At 41.7% G+C, this 22,733-nt stretch overlaps 1 protein-coding gene across 1 annotated transcript in view; it reads left to right on the top strand.

Annotated features, from left to right (window-relative positions):
* The first annotated feature begins 10,654 nt into the window (after positions 1–10,654).
* Positions 10,655–22,733, top strand: part of LOC124802847 (peptidyl-prolyl cis-trans isomerase Fkbp12) — a 49,038-nt gene continuing 36,959 nt past the window's right edge. The window contains exon 1 of the mRNA XM_047263868.1: positions 10,655–10,879. Coding sequence (XP_047119824.1) covers positions 10,843–10,879 — 37 coding nt within the window. The 5' untranslated portion in view covers positions 10,655–10,842. The remainder of the gene's footprint in view (positions 10,880–22,733) is intronic.

The raw sequence follows: 22,733 nt of genomic DNA, 5'->3' as shown, positions 1-22,733 counted from the left end.
ATAGTGGGAAAATAAACAAGTGACTGACACAGGAAACTTTTATTTGTACTTATCAACAGTCATAGCCCTCATAATCCCATCCTTCAGGCACGAATTATACTTTGGAGACTTCTTATAATGAAACAATCTACAGGAATATGAGGGCAGTTATAAAAAAGAGAGAGAGAGAGAGAGAGAGAGAGAGAGAGAGAGAGAGAGAGAGATTACAGAAGATCAGTAAACAAACTATGGGACTATGGCAAGGATAATTTCAGATGAAAGATATGGGGAAGTATTGGACAAACAGGAAATTGAAAAATATTTTGTGTAAAATTGAGTATAGTGGCCCAATAAAGGGCACAAAATGTATGTAAATAAATAATAAATGGATAGATAAAAGATCTACTCACCAAGTGGAGGGAAAACACATGCATAAAAGAAGGTTGTAATTAGGCAAGCTTTTGCAACCAGTGGCTCCTTCTTCAGGCAGAAGGGTTTGAAGTGAAAGGAAGAGGAGTGAAGCATAAGGACTGGAGAGGTCTAGAAAAAGGGGTAGATTTTGTGAAAGTCATTCACAACTGTGGGCCAGGGGAGACACCAGATTAGATTAGTTTTTCGTTCGATAGATCCATGCTGAGGAAATCCTCAGGGATGTGGAACATGTCAATTTTTTTAAGCTGAAATAACAATACTAATAGTATGAGTATGTACAATACATCATTTTTTAAGCTGAAATAACAATACTAATAGTATGAGTATATACAATACATCATTTGTTTCTATTAAAGAATTTGTCAATGGAGTAGAAGGAGTTGGCCACTAGTAAGTCTTTCAGGCTCCTTTTAAACTGATCTTTATTTGTAACTAAATTTTTTATGTTTGCTGGCAAATTATTGAAGATGAGTGTTCCTGAGTAGTGGACCCCTTTTTGAACTAAACTAAGTGCTTTTAAGTCCTTGTGCAGATCATTTTTTTTTTTCCTGGTATTGTATGTATGAACTGAGCTGTCTGTTGGAAAAAGAGAAATATTATTTAGGACAAATTTCATTAAGGAGTAAATATACTGAGGGGCAGTAGTTAGTATACACAGTTCTTTGAAGAGGTTTCTACAGGATGTCCGTGAATTTACTCCACAAATAATACGTATTACACCCTTTTGGACTCTGAAAACTTTTGTTTGACTTGAAGAGTTACCCCAAAACATTATACCATATGACATTATGGAAAGAAAGTACGCAAAGTATGCAAGCTTTTTCATTTTTATGTTGCCTTTGTCTGCTAACACTCAAATTGCAAATACAGATTTGTTAAGGCGTTTCTGCAGTTCTGTGGTGTGCTCCTCCCAACTGAATTTATTATCAAGTTGTAATCCCAGGAATTTAAGACTGTCAACCTCTTCTGTCTGCTCATCTTCATACTTTATGCATGTGCTGGGTGGAAACCTCTGACAGGTTCTAAATTGCATATAGTGAGTCTTTTCGAAGTTTACTGTCAGTGAGTTGGCTTTAAATCATTTATTAATATCCATGAAAATATCATTAGCAGATCTTTCTAGAACTACACTCAACATACTATTTATTGCAATACTTGTGTCATTTGCAAACAAAATGAACTCTGCTTCTGGCTGTGTAACTGATGAGGGATCATTAATGTACACAAGAAAAAGTAATGGCCCTAAGATGGATCCTTGTGGGACACCACATGTAATTTCTTCTCATTCTGATGATGACTGATGACTTATTTCACTAGTCCCTTGCACTGACACCCTTTGTTTCCTGTTAGTGAGGTATGACTTGAACCATTTTGCAGCACTGCCCGTGACACCGTAGAATTCTAATTTATTTAAAAGGATGTTGTGGTTCACACATCAAATGCCTTTGACAAATCACAGAAAATAACTTCTGCTTGTAATTTGTTATTTAATGAATTAAGTACATTTTCACTGTAGGTGTAAATAGCCTTCTCGATATCAGAACCCCTCAGAAATCCAAACTGTGTTCTTGATAATATGTTATTTGTTGAGAAGCTGCCTGTACATTACTTTTTCGAAAATTTTTGAGAATGCTGGCAAAAGTGAAATCGGTCTGTAGTTTGATGGTATCTCTTTATCCCCTTTCTTGAATAGAGGCTTAACATCTGCATATTTTAGCCAGTCAGGAAATGTCCCAGTTATAATTGACTGGTTACACAAGTAACTTAGAATTGTACTAAACACACAAGAACATGACTTGATTAACTTTGTTGATATTTCATTGTAACCACTAGAATGCTTTGTTTTTAAAGATTTTATTATGGGAGTTATCTCTTTTGGTGAAGTGAGTGACATATTCACGTACCTGACTATTTGTAAAGGCTAGTTTCAGATATTCAAGGGCATTATTTACTGATCCTGACAATCCCATTCTATCAGTAATAGATATAAAGTATTTGTTAAATAGATTTGCCACACTATGCCCACCGGTTACTAATGTGTCGTCTACCGTTAATGCTATTTCCTCCTGTTCCTTTCTGGTTCTACCAGTCTCCTCTTTCACTATACCCCATATTGCTTTTATTTTGTTCCCTGACATTGCTATTTCTTCTCGTAGTGCATTTGTTTAGATGTCTGAATTACTTTTTTTTATATTTTATAGTATTCCTTGTATTCAGCTAAATCATCAGCATTGGAGTTATTCTTGGTCGACAGATACATTTTCCTTTTTGTCTTACAGGAAATCTTTATTCCTTGTGTAATCCATGGTTTTATTATAGACTTCTGTTAAGGATGAAAAGAAAGATTGATTGTTGGGGACTGCATCGGACAAAATTTGAAAACCTGAGAGCTTAAAGGTGGAAGACAGGGTAAAATGCAAGACAGAGATTACTGCTTAAATATCGTGAATGAGTTAATATGAGTGAAAAACTAAGTGCATTGTACATAACAGAGGTGGGAGGGGACAGCGATTAAAAATAGAGAGGTAAGACAATGAAAGATGTAGAAAACTAAAATGGAGTGAAGAAAACAGTAGTTATTGTGAAGAAATGCTGAGATGAATGAAACTAATGAAAATTAAGGCCAGGTGGGTGGCAAGAACCAGGGACATGTTGTAGTACTATTTCCTACCTGCAGAGTTCAGAGAAACTGGTGCCTGGGGGAAGAATCCAAATGGTGCGTGTGGTGAAACAGAGACTGAGGTCATGATTGTCATGTTGTAGAGCAAGCTCTACAATAGGATAGTGCGTGTTGCCAGTACACAACTCTGCCTATGGCCATTCATCCTAATTGATAATTTGGTGGTCGTCATGCTGATGTTAAAGGTCGAACAGTGTTTACCTAACAGCTGGTATATGACATGTGTCATTTCACAGGCTTGGGGATGGTCGCAGGAGTATGTGCCATAGGGTTGGGAGATGGGTGCAGAAGGAGCTTAGGGTCTGACAAGGATATTGAGGAGATTGGGAGGTTGACAGGAAGCAATTCTAGGTGAGGTTGGCAAGATCTCAGACAGTGTGGATCTCATTTCGGGGCATGATTTTAGGAAGTCTTGCCCTTGTCAAAGTAACTGATTAATACATTCCAAACCAGGATAATACAGTGTGACTAGTGATGTGCTCCAAGTTTGTTTTTTAGAGGGATCAGCATTACCAGGACTGGACATGATGGCCTGGAAAATCTGCTTTTGAACTAGACTGGTGGGGTAATTACATGCAGTGAAGACTGAAGTGAGAATCATGGTGTATTGCCGTAAAGAGTTTGAATCTGAACAAATACATTTGCCTCGAATGCAAAGGCTATATGGGAGGGAATGTTTGACAGGGAAAGGATGGTAACTGTCAAAATCTAAATACTGTTGTTTGCCAGTTGGTTTAATGTGGACAGAAGTGTCATCTAGATTCAGAGATATTCACCACACTACTTGCTCTCCTGTTTACATAGCCACAAGGTGCTGCAACTGACTAGAGGTCAAGAAATTATTCGCCTTTCTCAGTCAAACATTTATCATGTTTCATAGATCCTATGAAGGACGAGAACCTATAAGGATATGGGACAAGTCATTTTTCTTGTCAGATAGCCATTTCATTGTAGTCCATCCTCTCTAATTTTCCCAACCTAGACACATGATGGAGCACTATATTTCATGTGCTGGATACGTGATACAAATTAGTTGTGAACTGGGAAATGTGCTGGAGTTACAACAGTGAAGACCTCCGTTTCTGGTGTCTGAATACTGAAGTGAATGGTGCATGATCTTTACAGACATAGGATATCTTACCTTCAAGTAGATATTTGCAATACTTTATTGTCAAATAAATATTGAGAAGTTCCCAGTCATAAGTTGCATAATTACTGTAGGAAGGGCGAAAAAAAGTCTCTGAAATGAAACCAATAGGTTTCAAAATTCCATCATGTTTCTGTTGTAGGGCTGCTCCTGTTGTAAAGTTTGATGCATCCATGAACAATACTTCACACCCACCCTTGGAAAAGTTATTAGTGCTGCTTGGGCTAGATTTTCCTTACAATTTTTAAAACTGTTCTGTTGTTTCTGGAATCTAGTTAATTTTACTTTTGCCATTCTTCTTTGTTTGCTACAGATATTCTTTTTGGAGAACATGGCCCTCTAAAGCAAGTTCTAAATGACTGCAATAGAAATTCGACATACTGAGACATACTTGTCATTGTTGCATAGTTTCTGAATGAAGTGCATTTACAGTGGCTGGACTGCTCTTAAAGTCTGGTTTGGCACCATCTAACACAATGAAGTATCTCAAAAAGTCTGTTTTCTGAAAGCCAAACATAGAATTTCTGGGATTAAATCTCAGACCATACTTACCAAGATGACTGGAAATCATCTGCCACACACTGTCAGGTGGCTTGCGGAGTATGGATGTAGATGTAGAGAGATTAGAGCCCACACAGAGGCAGACCGACAATCTTTCTTTCCACGAACAATACGAAACTGGAATAGAAGGGAGAACCAATAGAGTTACCCAAGGTACCCTCCGCCACACACCATTAGGTGGCTTGCAGAGTATGGATGTAGATGTAGAAAGAGTTCTTAGATGCTGCAGATGCAGCAAAAAAGTGCAAAGCAGGATGGACACTAATAAATAGTGTCGCCAAAGATAAAAGAAGTGACAAAATTAGTATCTCTCCCCAGGAATTTAATGATTTTTTTATTAAATCAGTTGAGGAAGTAGGAAGTGCTATAGTTAAACCTGAAATCAGCTCATCACAGTTACTGTCAAAAAATATTGCTAGGGCATCAACAAACACAAATACCTTCAATTTTTCTGATGTCTCACCTGTTTTTTTTTGTTAAGAATAGTGAAGCAGTTAAAATCATCAGACAGTGTAGACATATATGACCTGTCTTGTAACATGCTGAAGAAAGTAATAGACTGTATAGTGTACCCCCTAACATATTGTATAAACAAGTGTGTACTGGAGAGTTTTTTCCCCGATGAGCTTAAACTGTCTAGGGTAGTTCCAGTACATAAAAAAGGAGATAAAAATTCTGTCTGAAGTTACAGGCCAATATGCATAATTTACCAATAATTATCTGTTTACTTTGGTAACATAGGATTTATAAGTGGATCACAGTATGGCTTTAGGAAAAACCTGTCAACCATTGATGCCATATACAATGTTGTTAAATACATCCATCAAGTATTTGAAGATAAATGCTTTGATCAAGTGACTTTTTGTGACCTAAGCAAAGCCTTTGACTGTGTAGAACATACACTACTACTCGAAAAAATGGACTTTTATGGTGTTAAAGGTAACAGCCTTAAGCTATTAAGATCATATTTACAAAATCGTAAGCAAGCCGTCTGTGCTGGGAAAGAAATGTCCAGTACAGAACAAGTTAAGGTAGGTGTTCCGCAGGGATCTGTGCTGGGCCCTTTCTTTTTCCTAATAATGATAAATGACCTGCCATCATTTATTAAATCCAGAACAGTAGTCTATGCTGATGATACAACGTTTCTGAACAGCAGTAATGATCTTAATAGCATTAAAACATGTGTTGCAGAGACAATTGAGCAAGCTTCACTCTGGTTTAAAGCAAATGGGTTCTTGCTTAATAAAAGCAAAACCCAGCAGATGGTATTTAGTTTCCATCAGATGATCCTAGTTGTGTTAAATTTTTGGGGGTATATTTGGATGATAAACTTTCTTGGAATCCACATATTAAGTATATTAGCAGGGTGTATACGGGACAAGGAAAAAAAATTTCCGGATTATTCCCGGATTTCTCCCGGATATCCCGTTTAAAAAATATGCTTTTTACCGGGCGAAAATACACTTTTTCTGTGCTAAGTGACAGTAGGTTTTCCGTAGATTTTCCCTTGGAACTGTAAAACTTATCAATCCTTTGAATGGTTAACGTTTTATACAATCGCGTAGAACTTCCCGTTAAAAAAAGAAAAGACGGGGCAGAGAAGTTTTGGAGAGACTTTTAATTAAAAAAAGGAGAGAAGTTTTGGAAAGACCTTTGATTTTCAGCAACATATACGCTGCATATTTTCGTATCACGAAAGTATAAATTCGAATTACACCAAACACAGCGCGTTAGTTTCCGGAGCGTTGAAACCGAGGTTGCGATGTCCTTCTGTAAGCGAGTCATATCTCAAGCCACGAGATCTCGCCAGCCAATGACAGCAGCTATTCAGAGCATAGGACACCTGTTACAGTCAGCCAATAGCAAGATCACTGGTTACATAGCGGGAACACGCAAAAGGGAAAGTTAACGGTTTCCATTAATGTACACAGTACCGTATATCTACAAGAAAAGCCAAGCTTCCACATATAATTTTGGTCTCTAAGATTAACACGCTACAACAGAAGCTAAGCTTTCACATGTAATATTGATTTTTTTTTTTTTTTTTGCACGTGTTATACTTTAAGATACATCACACAAATGTGCCAGTAAATTTAAAATTCTGACATAAATGTCTCGGCTCGAAATTCTTGTAAGTGGCTGGTCCTCAAACTGTTCAGTTTCGAACGCTCTGTGATTTAGATATCCATCCCACATTCTCACACGTAACATAATTCATGTTGCGTAAAAATAAATTTTCTTTGAAAGTAGCACTTTTCTAACCACCGTTCACAATGCTATCCGGAGACTGTTAGAAATAGGTTCGATTTACCAGTTGCCTGAGAGCGCCAGAAAACAGGGATTATTGTGCGTGTGCAACTGCAGTGGTGTAGGAAGCCCGCATGTTCGTGTGTACAAAGCACTAAGAGAGCTTACATTACACCATAAAAGACACAGGGCATCAGAGGATACTCCAAAGAGCATCGGAATTTAGTAAACCACACTAAAATGCATAATTCGGCTTGAAGCGCAAATTGGCTTTTTCCAGATTCACAATAAAGTAGGTCCCATCTGATATTAAGCTTTTCACTGTGGTTTTTGGGATGTAAATTTTCTTGGAGTACCAGTACTCTAAGATCTTATTTTAGGTTCTTTATTATGGCATAATGCCATATATGGCAGAAGATGATAACGTGCACTTGAAATTCAGCGAACAGTTAGAACCAGGCAATACTGTAGAATGAAACACTTCGTTTCAAATAAAATGATTGCCTCAGCGGAAAGATTAATAAAGCCCAATTTCTTTAGCAAACTTGCAAAAATAACTTCACTGTTCTGCAAGGCGATTAATGCTTGACTGCTACTTAACTTGGAAATAAAATAAAATCAGAAAACAAATTAATAATATATTTTTGCCCTCCGTAATTATGTGAAGGTATTTTAATTCACTTGATGGCTCCCGGCCACAGAAATCCGTTTGTTTTCACTTGACGTGGGAGCTGTACACGAAGAGAAGCAGCGACATCACTTCACGTAAACACGGGTCACGTGGAGGTTAACCCCCTCCCCACTACATCTCAGACAACTCTGTGCAAGCGTGAATCTGGCAGCTAGAGCGCGAGAGCAAAATTTTTCTCGTTTGCATCTGGCTGCTTGCTGCTACTACCGATACAGCCAACAGCCAAACTTAAAGTAGCGGGAGAAGGTACTGCTTATACGCGAGTCAAATGCGCATGCGCAACAGACCGCTGGCAATTGGTCAAACGAACCTAACGTGAACAATTGTGACGTCATGCTCATAGCAAGCAGTTTATTGTTACGAAGAATTACAGTCTGCGCCCTACGGCCTTTGACATATTTTTGTTATTTGCAGACGCTTGTGCGTGCACGATGTTTTGCTGTTGTAAATTGCACATTTCCACTAAAGTTTTATTTTTTTCCCTCTCGTTTATATTTATTGCTGCAGTATCATTCTCCAGTAGCAGGATACTGCTAGTGAATCAATTCTGCAGTCAAAATTGCAAAAATTTAACTAAAAGCTAAAACAATGAAAAATTCCCGGTATTCCGAAAGATTCCCGGGTTTTTCCCGGTTTTCTCCCGGATGAAAAAATTCCCGGGTTTTCCCCGGGTCGTATACACCCTGATTAGTGGTAAATTGTCTAGGGTAATCTATTTGTTAAGGCGATTAATGCACTGTGTACCTAAAAATTATATTTGAGTATCTTACTATTCATTTTTCCAAAACATCATATCCTATGGTATTATTTTATGGGGAAACTCCACTTGTGTGCAAGATATACTATTGCTGCAGAAGAAAGCTATTAGGATAATTACAGGCTCACCATACAAGGCTCATTGTAAACCTTTGTTTACTCAACAAAAAATTATGACAGTAATAAACCTATACATTTATTATGTTTTAATCTACACAAAAAAGAACTTACCTAAAGTACAATGCAGGGCAAATATACATTGTTACAACACTAGGACAAACAGCTCTATCTATACGCCCTACCACAGACTGTCAAAATCAGTTAAGTTATGAACTTATGGGCCACAAATTATTTAACAAACTTCCACAAGCTATACAAAATTTACTAGGGCAACAATACAAACAAACACTTTATGAATGGTTAGTTGTAAACCCATTCTACAATATAAAGGATTTCATGACCTGTGATATTAAACTGTAACGTTATTAACAATTCTGTTCTTTTATAGCATGTACTGTACTGATTTGTATTATGTGTATGACTTTGTCTATTGCTGTATTGGCTTACAGACAATAAAATTATTATTATTATTATTATGTATGCAAAACAGAATCCTAATCTTTGCAGTATTTCGTTAACACATGTTTGAAAAATGTCAGATTCATAATTTAACGGCATGAATCCGGAGTATGGTTTGGGGGGGGGGGGGGATATCACAGCATCCTTCTTCCCCCCCCACCCCAAAAATGATTTGTTGTCATTGCCACTTTTAACATACCACAGTTGCCTAGGATTTAACAATAACATTTATAAATGTTTCAATATAATAATAGTACTTAGTACATTGCTTTAGCATTAACTACAAGAATAATAATTTACATGATATAAATCCAGGTTTTTACGCACCATTATCAGTATTTCACTTAGTACTATAACTTTCAACACAGGTCTGAGGACCAAGGCTCTTTCCTTCAGTTATTTCCGACTATGCTTGTGATTGCTAGTCTTTCTATTATTTTTATTCCTAGCGGAAGGTCTTTCCCTTTCCGACTTGCAATGCTAACCTCCTTTGGTTTGCCAGGTTTATGTGTGGAGTAGGGTTTGTTACTTATACAGTAGTTTTGTCGAGGCCGTGAACGGGCACCTGTACCAGTCTGGAATACTCTCTGGAGTTGGTCAGCTCAACTGTGTGTTAGCTCTCAATTGGGCAACTGAAGTGGCCACCATTAAACATTATTTGTAATTTTCTAGAACTCCTTGTCATTTTTTGGCGGTTATCATGTTAACCTTTTCTTCGAAAATTATATAATGAAGATAAAAAAAATTATATGCGTAAAAATACAAACGTTTCGTAAGTGTCGTTCATGAGCTGGGGGTGTCATGACCCTAATAACGCCTCCCTCCCTCTAGCGCCACGCCTGATGCTTAATTGAATTTACATAAAATTAAATCCTTATAGGGCAAATGGAGTAGTAATAATTGCTTGTTCTTGTTTATCATATTCCACAGCTGAGATCTGGTGATCGGCTTTTAAGCATGGAGGCACAGTCTAATATATATATTAGACTGTGATGGAGGTAAGAATAGCTAACCTCCATGCTTTTAAGAGGGCTGTCATAGATACTATTGTCTTTCGTAATGAGTATTCGTGGAACTGCAGAGCAGCCTGGGTGGGTGCAGTAATTTAGACGTGATAATTAACACGAAGACATAAATGTTATGATCACTGCCTTGGCAACAGCCATATTTGGTAGTTAATAATGAATGAAAGAAATTAACTTCGATCGTGGTGACATCGGTTACACTTTAACCTTCCTTCGTTCGCTTGCTGCAGTGCAAATGATGGTACATTTATTGACGATGGTATTGGATGTTAACTTTGACTATAGTGAAGTAAGTCCAGACCGGATACCGTAAGAATAGAAGTCACAAAATTTAAATTTGAAACGCGCGGCTCTGCAGTAACAGTTCTCAGCAAGTGAATCCCTGATAAACAGTACCTTTGCTACTAGTGAACTCAAGCTGCATAATAAATTAGAATTAATTTAAGTTTGGCTGCAATATTAATTGATTATTATTCTTCACAAATTATTTTCATCTCTAAGTAATTACATGAAAGCTTCGCTAACGACATCTTGTTAATAAAAATATCGTGACCCAAAATGTACCTTGAAAGCGCCATTTTCAGCGTATTGTCTAAAAGGCAAGAAGCACGAACAGTTAGCCGCTGCAGCTGCAGGTGTATTGAAGTGGTGGTGTTATAGCCTGCTTTGCACTCGGTACAGCATCGAGCTGTACTCTAGTCTACATTAATTGTAATAGTTGCGTACTGTGAGAGGCATTTCTAAAATGGGCGTGGAAGTAGAAGTAATTTCACCCGGCGATGGTAAGCAGAAAATGAAAATTTAGCTCTTAGGCTTTATACAATAGCCTACATTTCGCTCGTTTTTCTGAATATAAAATTGTTTCTGTGCTGATCCAAAGGAAGACTCGCCTCACGACCATACGGTGATTATCAGTTATTCCAAGATTGTATGTTTCTTTCGCGTGTACTTCACTGGATGAACGCAAAGTATTCTTAGAAGCTTTCAAAAAGATAGTTCTTCAATGCATTTGATACAGTTAATAAATAGCAAAAGCTAATGGACCGTATTTGCTGTGACAAGAAGACAACTATATCTCCTTGTTATACTGAATGAAATTTGTTTCAGCAGTGGTGTTCATTATGGTAAATTGAGACATTTCGAGAGCTACATTCGTTTGCTTTATCTCGCGGAATACAGCAGAGTGATCCTCGAACTGCCTACCGTACATACGTGTATGTACAGGCCCCTCATTTACCTTATTAATTTTCAACGATCACAATATTTCTCAATGTAGTCCTTCCACAGATGAATTTATTTTTCGTGTGTCTATGAATGGTTAACATGTTGCTCCCCATTAGCCTCGTAGTAATCTGTAGCTTTTTCTTTAGCTGTCCGTGCCAAACTCCCGTCGGTCGAAACTGGCAAGACACCGATTGTAAACTTCTTCGCACATGAGCAGCTTGGTTTTGGAAAAGCCTGTATGAAGTTTACTAAAAGCATTCCAGGCTTATTTTTTTAAAAAAAGTATTCTGGTCTGTCTAGTTCTCTTCAACTGCACAATGTCTTCATTATACATTGTCCTAGTATAATCTTAATTCGTCAGCAGGTTTACTTTCTAACTAGTTAGAAACTTCTTTTCATCAATTGTTAAAGTTTATCTGCACTGCAGACAAACAGTAGGTCCTGCAGTACCATCAGCAATATACGATTTAGGCATATTTCATCAACCAGTATCACTCTGTTACCAGTATAAAAATTTGAAAAATAATTGCCCTGATGAAACTCTATAAACTTGTAATGTTGAAATTTCAGTAAATCTGTGGCTAAAACGAGGTAACTCCTGCTCACTTATGAAAACACAACATATGCCTACTTTTTGTAATAATGATACTCCAGGTTTTATAAGATCCTGGAACAAAACAATTTTAATCGGTGTTGAATCAGGTGTTGGTGTATATATTCCAGGTGATGTAGCTTATGGCTGCTTCCTTGCTACAGTGCATATTAATTCATGCATGGTGCTTCAGACTAAATGTTTGTGTAATTTGTTCTTTTTGACTTGTAGATCCTTTTTGTGCGAATTAACAAATGCAGATTCTAAATCTATTACATTTGAGAACAGGAGGGTAGTAAATAAGTGAAAAATTGAGAAATTTAGGAAATTGCTCAAAGACATGGACTGGATAGATGTTTACAATAGGCTGGACTCAAATGGAAGACAAAGCATTCTTTAATAAAGTTGCCTCCACTTTTGAAAATTGTTTTCCCTTAAAGGTAACTCAAATCATACGGAACTGTGGATTAGGCCTACACAAGGAATAAAGATATCATCATCATCATCATCATCATTTAAGACTGATTATGCCTTTCAGCGTTCAGTCTGGAGCATAGCCCCCCTTATAAAATTCCTCCATGACCCCCTATTCACTGCTAACATTGGTGCCTCTTCTGATGTTAACCCTATTACTTCAAAATCATTCTTAACTGAATCCAGGTACCTTCTTCTTGGTCTGCCCCGACTCCTCCTACCCTCTCCTGCTGAAACCATGAGTCTCTTGGGTAACCTTGCTTCTCCCATGCGTGTAACATGATCCCACCATCTAAGCCTGTTCGCACTGACTGCTACAGCTATAGAGTTCATTCCCAGTTTTTCTTTGATTTCCTCATTGTGGACACCCTCCTGCCATTGTTCCCATCTACTAGTACCTGCAATCATCCTAGCTACTTTCATATCCGTAACCTCAACCTTGTTGATAAGGTAACTTGAATCCACCCAGCTTTCGCTCCCATACAGCAAAGTTGGTCGAAAGATTGAACGGTGCACAGATAACTTAGTCTTGGTACTGACTTCCTTCTTGCAGAAGAGAGTAGATCGTAGCTGAGCGCTCACTGCATTAGCTTTGCTACACCTATCATATGGGGCAAAAAGGAGACTGTGTGCACTATCTAGGAACAGCTCTAATGTTAGAATTGTGATGTATTACAAAGTATACTGCAATATATTGAAGCAAGTAATCCATAAATCAAAGCAGCTTTATTATGAGAAAGACAATTGCATCAGGTAACAAAATAAAAACTGTATGGGATACTGTGAAGACAGACACAGCTGGGGGGGGGGGGGGGGGATGAAAGAGAGACGAGGAACAGATAGCTCTAGAAATAAATGAGACTTTGCTAACAAGTACATGTAGTGATGCAAACCTCTTAAATAAGTACTTCTTTTCTGTTACTGACAGCTTGGGGTTAGCCGGTTTGGTGAACAGTGCAATGGAGTATCTAAGACCAGTCTTTAAAAAGAACTTCAGTAAAATGGAAATGACACTCCTGTCTCCCAAAGAAAGTAGCATCCATCATAAAATCCTTAAAATCTTAAGTATTTCAGTTTGTATGATAATATGTCAACTAAGTTAATCAAAGAGTGCTCATGCGAGTTGAGTTCTATCTTAAGTTATTTGTGTAATCAATCTATCAGCAGAACATTTCCAGACTGGCTAAAATATGCTGAAGTTAAGCTGCTTTATAAGAAGGGGGATAAAGAGACACCATCAAACTATCGACCAATTTCACTTTTGCCAGCTTTCTCAAAAATATTTGCAAAGGTTGTGTTCAAGCATCTAACTGCAAATAATATATTGTCCAAGTCACAGTTTGGATTTCTGAAGGGTTCTCATATAGAGAAAACTATTTACATTTACAGTGAGGATGTACTTAATTCATTAGATAATAAATTAGAGGCTACTGGCATTTTCTGTGATGTCAAAAGCCTTAGACTGTGTGAACCACAGCATTCTCTTAAGTAAATTAGAATATTATGGTGTCACTGGCAGTGCCGCGAAATGGTTTGAGTCTTTCCTATCTTAACAGGAAACAAAGGGTGTTGTTGCGAAATACCTGTGTAGTAAGCAGTCTGTATTCATCTGACTGGCAATTAATTACATGTGGTTGTCCTCGAGGTTCCATCTTGGGTCCGTTGCTTTTTTTATGTACAATAAAATTTCTCATCTGTTACATTTCCAGATGCTAAATTTGTTTTGTTTGTAGATGATATAAACATTGCAATAAGCAGCAAGTCAAGTACATATTTATAAACAGCTGTTAATCAAATTTTCACTGACATTGATAAGTGGTTTAACACTAATTCACTGTCATTAAACTTTGAGAAGACCCACTATATGAAGTGTAGAACCTGTAAGAGGTTTCCTTCCAGCATGAGTATAACATATGAAGGCATGCAGATAGAAGAGCTTGGGAGTGTTAAATTTCTGGGATTACAACTCGATAAAAAATTTAGTTGGGAAGGCCATACCACGGAATTGCTTAAGCGCCTAAACAAGTCTGTATTTGCCGTGAGGTTGATGTCAGATGTAAGAGAGATAAATATAAAAAAGAAAAACTTGCATACTTTGCCTAATTTCATTCTATTATGTCATATGGGATCATATTCTGGGGCAACTCATCAAACTGAGCAAAAGTTTTTAGGGTGCAAAACCCTGTGGTAAGAATCATTAGTGGTGTAAATTCAAGAACATCTTGTAGAAACCTGTTCAAGGAACTTCACGTTCTAACCACTGCTTCTCAGTGTGTTTATTCCTTAATGAAATATGTTGCAAATAATATATCTGTTTCCAACCAATAGCTCAATACATAGTATCAATACTAGGAATAAGTACAGTCTACATAAAGACGTAAAATCACTTACCTTGGTCCCCCTCCCCCGCCCCAGGGGGCCACAGTACCTTCTGTGGGTACATGTGTGGCGCGCATGGGGCCCTGAGCTATTGCAGTCTCCTTCCTTTTTCCAGACTGCATGACCATCCCTGTTACTCACCTTCCCTGTCCTTGCTTCTTTCTCGCTGCCTTTCTCATGGTGGACTTCTTTATATCGGCCTGTCTACCCTCCTGGCTTTGTTTTGGTATGTGCTATTGTTTAGTTTGCTGTTTCCATCCCCTTTTCGGTGTTTCTGGTTCCCTTGGGGTTTGATCTCCATTTCCAATGTTTCCCTCCAGTGTGGGCCATTTGGGGATGAACTCCCAACCTAGTTTCCATGGTGCAGGATCCTCTCCCCCTCCCCTCCCTTTTCCCCTTGCACCCTGGCCCCCTTCCTGCTAGGTCACCAACACTGTAGCCAGTCCGTGTGGTGGGGCTGTTAAGTACCCACTTGGTTGAGCCCCCTGATAACATAGGGATCACACTCCTAGTACCTGAGCTGTTAACGCCTCGTGTATGCTAAGGAGTTGATGCTGATCACTTTGAAGCATCAGAACTCCTGGTAATGGCCGCTGTGCCAGACTGCCCTTTTTGTGGCTGGGGGACGCCCATGCGTGAGGCCCTGGCTGGAGTGGGTGGTACTAGGGTGGCTGGAGTGGGTGGTACTAGGCTGGACGCCTTGCACATGAAGCGACAAAAGCTTCAACATCCGGGCCATTCTGTGGCCGTCTCCAAGAGTGATAGAAGACATGACACTCCTTCTTCTGATCATTAAGCCTTCCCCTCCCTGGCCACCCCCTGGGAAGAGGTCAAGCTCGCTGGCTTGGGTTGAAACCTTTCACTCAGTATCTGGTTTGTACCAGGACAGATGGTGAAAATTTTGCCATGACCAAGCCTTTGTTTTTCGTGGAGACGATTGAAGACAAGTACGGCGAAGTGGAATCCATGAGTAAAATGCAGTCCGGTTCTTTGCTCATAAAGAAATCTTCTGCTGCCCAATTTGAAGCCCTGTGTGCTTGTGACCATCTCGGTGACATCCCAGTCTCCGTCGCACCCCACCAATCTTTGAACTCGGTACAGGGCGTCATTTTCCACTGGAATCTTCTCCTCCAAATTGACGAGCTCTGTGCATACCTCGAGAGGGGAGAAGTTCAATTTTTCCATCGTGTACAGCAAGGCCCTAAAAACAGTTGCACTGATACAGGCAGCTTTATCCTGGCCTTCGAGGGGGATACCCTCCCAGAGCAGGTCAAGGTGATGGTGTATCGGTGTGATGTAAAACCTTATGTTCCACCACCAATGAGATGCTTTAAATGCTTACAGTTTGGCCACATGTCTTCCCGCTGCACCAATGATCCCCTCTGTGGTGACTGTGGGAGCCCCCTTTCCATGAGGGGAGTGCCTGTGTTTCCCTGCCAGTGTGCGTAAATTGTAATCCGCAGAATCCTACATGCTCCCCAGCATGCCCAGTGTATGTGAAAGAATGACGGATTCAAGAGTAAGAGACCTTAGATTGATTTGCCTACACTGAGGCTTGTCGGAAGTATGACCGGCTCCATCTCGTGCCTGTAACTTCTACTTTTGCTTCAGTTACATCCATTCCCCCTCCTACCCCCTCCTCTTCCCAGCTCCGCTCCATTTGCCCCACACATTCCGCCTCACCGCCCCCGCCCCCCCCCCCCCCCTCTCTCTCTCTCTCTAACTCTCTCTCTCTCTCTCTCTCTCTCTCTCTCTCTCTCTCTCTCTCTCTCTCTTTCCCCCCCCCTCCCTCTCCCCCACTCCCCCTCCCCATCAGTACCCATACCCACCCCTTCGGATGCTGCTCGCCCTCTCCCACCGGAAAAGCGCTCCCCTTCTTCGGCAGCCGCTGGTACTGGAGCTCCCTCCCGGACTCCTCTTCCCGGCAACCCCCTGAAAGGTGATCTGCAGTTGCCATTGGTAATTCTGTGCCTGACCTCACTGCAGTCTGCCCTTCTCTTCCTTCACAAGAGAAGCGGGAGAAACACAAGAAAAAGGGCAAGGCCCCTCTGGTACCCCTTCAGGTGCCGCCTTCCCCTCCTCCAGCCAATGAACCAACAGTCTGACCCATCCTTTATGGACATTACCCCATCCTTATTGGTGACGGATGGTGACTCGGTGGCGTGACCAGCTCCAGTCTGTTCACTTCCCTGTGTTTGGAGATTCCTGACTCCCCTCCCTGGCCAAGATCCTCTTTTCTCACCCTTTTATCACATTTTAGATTTGGTTAGTCTCCTTTTACAATAAACACTTTTACATTCTAGCGGTTGAACGCTTTTGAATAGCAGGTGGTCTTGCCTGTACTGCATCAGAGGTGGGATATTTCCTGCCTCTAGCATAGCCTTGGGGTTGCCCACTTGCTGTTTTCCCTCCTTTTGTTTTCACCATTGAAAACACGACTGCACTTTCTCGTTTTTTAGCCTTTTACCTTTTATCGTTATGACTCTTTTGAGATGTAAATCCGTCCGAATGGACCACCTTTGAAACAAGGGACTGAGGACCTTGCTGTTTGGTCCCTTCAACCCCAATCAACCAACCAACCGTTCTCTTCCCATTTGGACTCCAGCTTGAGAATACTCCAGTGGAATGTTAATGGATATTTGCGTCAACTCCTGGAGCTGCAGCTCTACTCTGCTGCTTTCATTGCTCTCCAGGAGACCCATTTTATCAGTTCTTATTCACCTGCCGTTCGTGGGTGCCACACTTTGTCAGAACCGAATTGGCCCCTTGCGGGTTTCTGGTGGTTTTTTGCACCTTGGTCCACAAGGACATTGTTAGTCAATGGGTTCCCCACCATACCACTCTGGAAGCAATTGCTGTCAGGGTCCTTGTGGCCACTCCAATCGCAATCTGTAATCTCTACCTCCCGCCTGACAGGCTGCCCACATCCCTTGCCCTAACCACCCTTCTTCAAAAACTCCCTTCCTGCTTCTAGGGGACTGTAATGCCCACAACCGTCTTTGGTATAGTCACACCACTACTGTCCTTGGAAGGACAGTTGTTTTTCTGGCAGGGCTTGACCTCTGTCTACTGAACACTGGCGCTCCCGCACACTTTAGTGTGGCACACGGCACTTTCTCTGCCATTGACCTCTCCATCTGCAGTCCCGGCCTTCTTCCCTCCATTCATGGGGTGTCCACGATGACTTATGTGACAACGATCATTATCCGGCTGTTTTGACCTTCCTTCAGTGTGTCTCACTCCTTCACCCTCCCAGGTCTACACAGACTTTGACTGCTGCCATTCTTTCTGCAGCTGTTTCAGCCATCCCTTCTTGATGGACTCTGGAAATTGCTGTGGCCATAAGACTGCCGCCGTGCTCTTAAACACTTAAAGTGGCACCCTTCTACTACTCACCTTCTGGCCTTTAAACACTTCCGTGCCCGGGCCCGTTACCTAATCAAATTTCAGAAACGGATTTGCTGGGAATGATGTGTGGCTGCCATAGGACCGCACACACCCTCTTCACAAGTCTGGGCAAAACTCAGGTGAATTTTTTGCCGTTGTCCTCCCACGGTGTTGCAGGAATTTCTGTGCATGGTGTTGTCCGTACCCATCTGGACTTTGTCACAGAGAATTTCGCTCAACACTTTGCCCAAGCCTCTGCATTGACTCAGTATCTGCCCACATTACTCCTCCTGAAACAGCACTTGGAACGACTGCCTTTGTCTTTAGTTTTTCGCTGCTTGGAGGCTTATAATGCCCCATTTAGCGAGTGGGAATTCGCCAGCGGCCTCGCCCTTTGTCCCAACACTGCTCCTGGACCGGATCAGATACATAACCAAATGCTCAAACACTTTATCAGTGACTGGCCACTGTTGTATACTGACCCTTTTCAATCGTCTGTGGAGTGGGGGTATTTCCTATCCAGTGGCATCAAAGCATTGTTGTTCCGGTGTTGAAGCCTGGGAAGACACCTTTTCAGTTGGATAGCTACTGTCCAGTTAGCCTTACCAACACCCTCTGCAAGCTCCTCTAACGCCTGGTGAGTTGGCGACTGATTTGGATCCTTGAATCCCGTGACCTTTTGTCATCAAATGAAAATGGTATGGCTACGAAGTCTTTCGCGACGTATTTCCTGAGTAAAAATTTCTCGGTGTACATGCCGCGTCAAATCAGGATAAATCTCCGAGCTTTCGACCACTACCTCCATGGTCGTCGTCAGGGCTAAAACTGACTGTCGTGAACTAGCGAGGTTCCCACTTTTATATGCAAAGGACGGCTTCTTATTGGCTGGAATACGTCAGCGATATGGCGCGTAGCAAAGTGGTGCCCTCTACTTCCATAGATGTAGTTGCTATCCCGCGTTGCTTGCAGCGCCATCCCTTAAATCAGGAGGTAAAGTGCGAGAAGTTTTTCTCAGCGATTTTTCTTTATCCAGTGCACTCTTCCAAGTGTTGCTAAGTGCATAGCCGTTGTCTCTATTAAAGTTATTATCGCTAAGCCTAATTTCGACTGCTTCCCGGATCACAGAGTCCCAGTAATTCGATGTGTGGGCTATTACTCTGGTATCTTCAAATAAAATCTTATGCTTGTTAAGCAGGCTATGTTCAGCCACCGCTGATTTTTCCAAATACCTGTATTTCAGGTGACGTTGGTGCTCGATGCAGCGGTCGGCAACGGTTCTTACAGACTGGCCCACGTAATTCTTGCCGCATTCGCAAGGAATAGTATAAATTCCCGGCACTCTTAAGCCGAGACTATCTTTGACTGGTCTCAACATTTCCTTAATTTTCCTAGGTGGTCGGAAAACTGGTTTTATTCCTTGCCTCTTCAGGACTCTGGCTATCTTGCTCGTTGTAGCACCGCAAAAAGGAAGCCGCGCTAAGTGTTGGTCCTCTTCTTGTATGTGGCCGGCATCGTGTCTTACTTTCTTGGACAATACTGATTTAATTTCACCGGCAGAATAACCATTCCTTTTGAAAACAGTCGTCAAATGGTTGATCTCGGGACCGAGGTGGTCCTTGTCGGAAATAGTCCTGGCTCTGTGTACTAAAGTATTCAGCATAGCTCTCTTCTGAGACGGATGATGGAAGCTATGGCTATGCAGATATAAGTCTGTATGGGTTGGCTTCCTGTACACAGAATGGCCCAGTCGTCCATCCGGCTTTCGCTCTACCAACACATCTAAAAAAGGTAACTTCCCTTCCTTCTCTACCTCCAATGTAAATTTTATGTTTGGATGTACACCATTCAGATGTTCGACGAACTGCTGCAGCGTGTCGCTGCCGTGTGGCCAGATTAAAAAAGTATCGTCGACGTATCTGTAGAAGCATGATGGGCGGAGGTGTGCACTGCTCAGGGCTCGTTCTTCAAAGTCCTCCATGAAAAAATTCGCTATTGCTGGTGACAGTGGCGAACCCATGGCTGTTCCGTCATTTCATAATAATTTCCACTGTATAAAAAATAAGTGGTCGTCAAGGTATGCCGGAACAACTTCAAAATTTCTGAGGAGAAATGAGCAGACAACAATTGTAATGTGTCATCCACAGGTACTTTGGTGAACAGAGAAACCACGTCGAGGCTGACCATGATATCACTTAGGCCCAAGCCATAGCTTCCATCATCCGTCTCAGAAGAGAGCTATGCTGAATACTTTAGTACACAGAGCCAGGACTATTTCCGACAAGGACCACCTCGGTCCCGAGATCAACCATTTGACGACTGTTTTCAAGAGGAATGGTTATTCTGCCGGTGAAATTAAATCAGTATTGTCCAAGAAAGTAAGACACGATGCCGGCCACATACAAGAAGAGGACCAACACTTAGCGCGGCTTCCTTTTTGCGGTGCTACAACGAGCAAGATAGCCAGAGTCCTGAAGAGGCAAGGAATAAAACCAGTTTTCCGACCACCTAGGAAAATTAAGGAAATGTTGAGACCAGTCAAAGATAGTCTCGGCTTAAGAGTGCCGGGAATTTATACTATTCCTTGCGAATGCGGCAAGAATTACGTGGGCCAGTCTGTAAGAACCGTTGCCGACCGCTGCATCGAGCACCAACGTCACCTGAAATACAGGTATTTGGAAAAATCAGCGGTGGCTGAACATAGCCTGCTTAACAAGCATAAGATTTTATTTGAAGATACCAGAGTAATAGCCCACACATCGAATTACTGGGACTCTGTGATCCGGGAAGCAGTCGAAATTAGGCTTAGCGATAATAACTTTAATAGAGACAACGGCTATGCACTTAGCAACACTTGGAAGAGTGCACTGGATAAAGAAAAATCGCTGAGAAAAACTTCTCGCACTTTACCTCCTGATTTAAGGGATGGCGCTGCAAGCAACGCGGGATAGCAACTACATCTATGGAAGTAGAGGGCACCACTTCGCTACGCGCCATATCGCTGACGTATTCCAGCCAATAAGAAGCCGTCCTTTGCATATAAAAGTGGGAACCTCGCTAGTTCACGACAGTCAGTTTTAGCCCTGACGACGACCATGGAGGTAGTGGTCGAAAGCTCGGAGATTTATCCTGATTTGACGCGGCATGTACACCGAGAAATTTTTACTCAAATGAAAATGGTGTTTGCTGTGGCCCCTCTACAGAGGATAACTTGGTCCACGTGGAGTCTGCTATCCCGTCAGCTTCTGCCCATCGGCAACATCTCACTGCAGTCTTCTTTGACCTGCATAAAGCCTGAGACACCACCTGGTGCCACCACATCCTCACTACCCTTCACAAATGGGGGTCTTTGTGGTGCTCTGCCCATTTTTATCCGTAACTTTCTACCTTGTCGCTCTTTCTCGGTCCAAGTTGGTTCCTCCTACAGCACTTCCCAACGGCAAGAAAATGGGGTTCCATAGGGTTCCATGCTGAGTGTCCCTCTTTCTCGTAGCCATTAATGGACGGGTGGCGGCTGCTGAGCCAAGTGTCCCCTCTTTGTATGCTGACGATTTTTGTATGTACGTCGCTTCCTCCGTCATGGGTGGTGCAGAACGCTGCCTACAGGGGGCAATCTATCGGGTGCAATCTTGGGCTCTATCCCATGGCTTTGTTTTCGATGGCCAAGTTATGTGTTGTGCATTTCTGCCGTTGCCATTCGGCCCATCCCTATCCGGTCCTGTTCCTCGAGGTGGTGGATACCACTCGCTTCTTGGGTCTGGTCTTCAATGCCCGGTTGGCATGGCTCCCTCATCTTCGCCAGCTGAAGAGGATGTGCTGGTTAAATCTCAATGTTCTGTGCAATACCACCTGAGGTGCAGACCGCTCTATTGTACTGTGATTGTACAAAGTGCTGGTCCAGTCTCGTTTGGACTATAGGAGTCCTGTCTATGATTCTGAATCAGCTTTGACATTGCAGAGACTAGACCCCATCCACCATTGTGAGATACAACTTGACTGATGCCTTCCGTTCTAGCCCCATGATTAGTCTTTTTGCTGAGCTGGGGATTCCACTGCTGCGGGTTTTGGGCCAACAACAGATGATATCTTACGCCCTCCGCATTCGCTGCACCCAAAGCACCCTAATTATGGTCTCATTTGGCTGCCCGCATTCAGTTGCTCTTTTCTGAGCTTCAGCACTTCCCTTTGCCGCCTCTTTTCTCCACTCACTCGTACCCCTCCATGGTGTGTCTCGGCCACAGCTCTGTCCTGATCTCTCCATCAATTCAAAGGATTATGTTTCTTGGACGCCCTTCACCACTAATTCTACTGTCTCCTCAGTTCAGTACAGGGTTCAGAAGTGATTTATACTGATGGCTCCATGGTTGCTGGTCACACTGGTTATGCTTGCACCTATGTAAGACATACGGAACTTCGTTCCTTGCCAAATGGCTGTAGTGTTTTTACTGCACACTGGACCATGTCCGCTTCTGCTCAGGACTGTCCTTCACTATCTGTAGTGACTTCTTGAGCAGTTAGCTTCCCTCGCCACCTGTTGGTCCTCCTCTCCTTGATCAATGTGGATGCTCAGTGGTTTTCATTTA

This window comes from Schistocerca piceifrons, chromosome 6 (genome assembly GCF_021461385.2).
Source record: "Schistocerca piceifrons isolate TAMUIC-IGC-003096 chromosome 6, iqSchPice1.1, whole genome shotgun sequence".
Classification (NCBI taxonomy): Eukaryota; Metazoa; Arthropoda; class Insecta; order Orthoptera; family Acrididae; genus Schistocerca; species Schistocerca piceifrons.
Note: the sequence above shows the minus strand (reverse complement) of the source record. Positions and strands in the feature narration are given on the sequence as shown.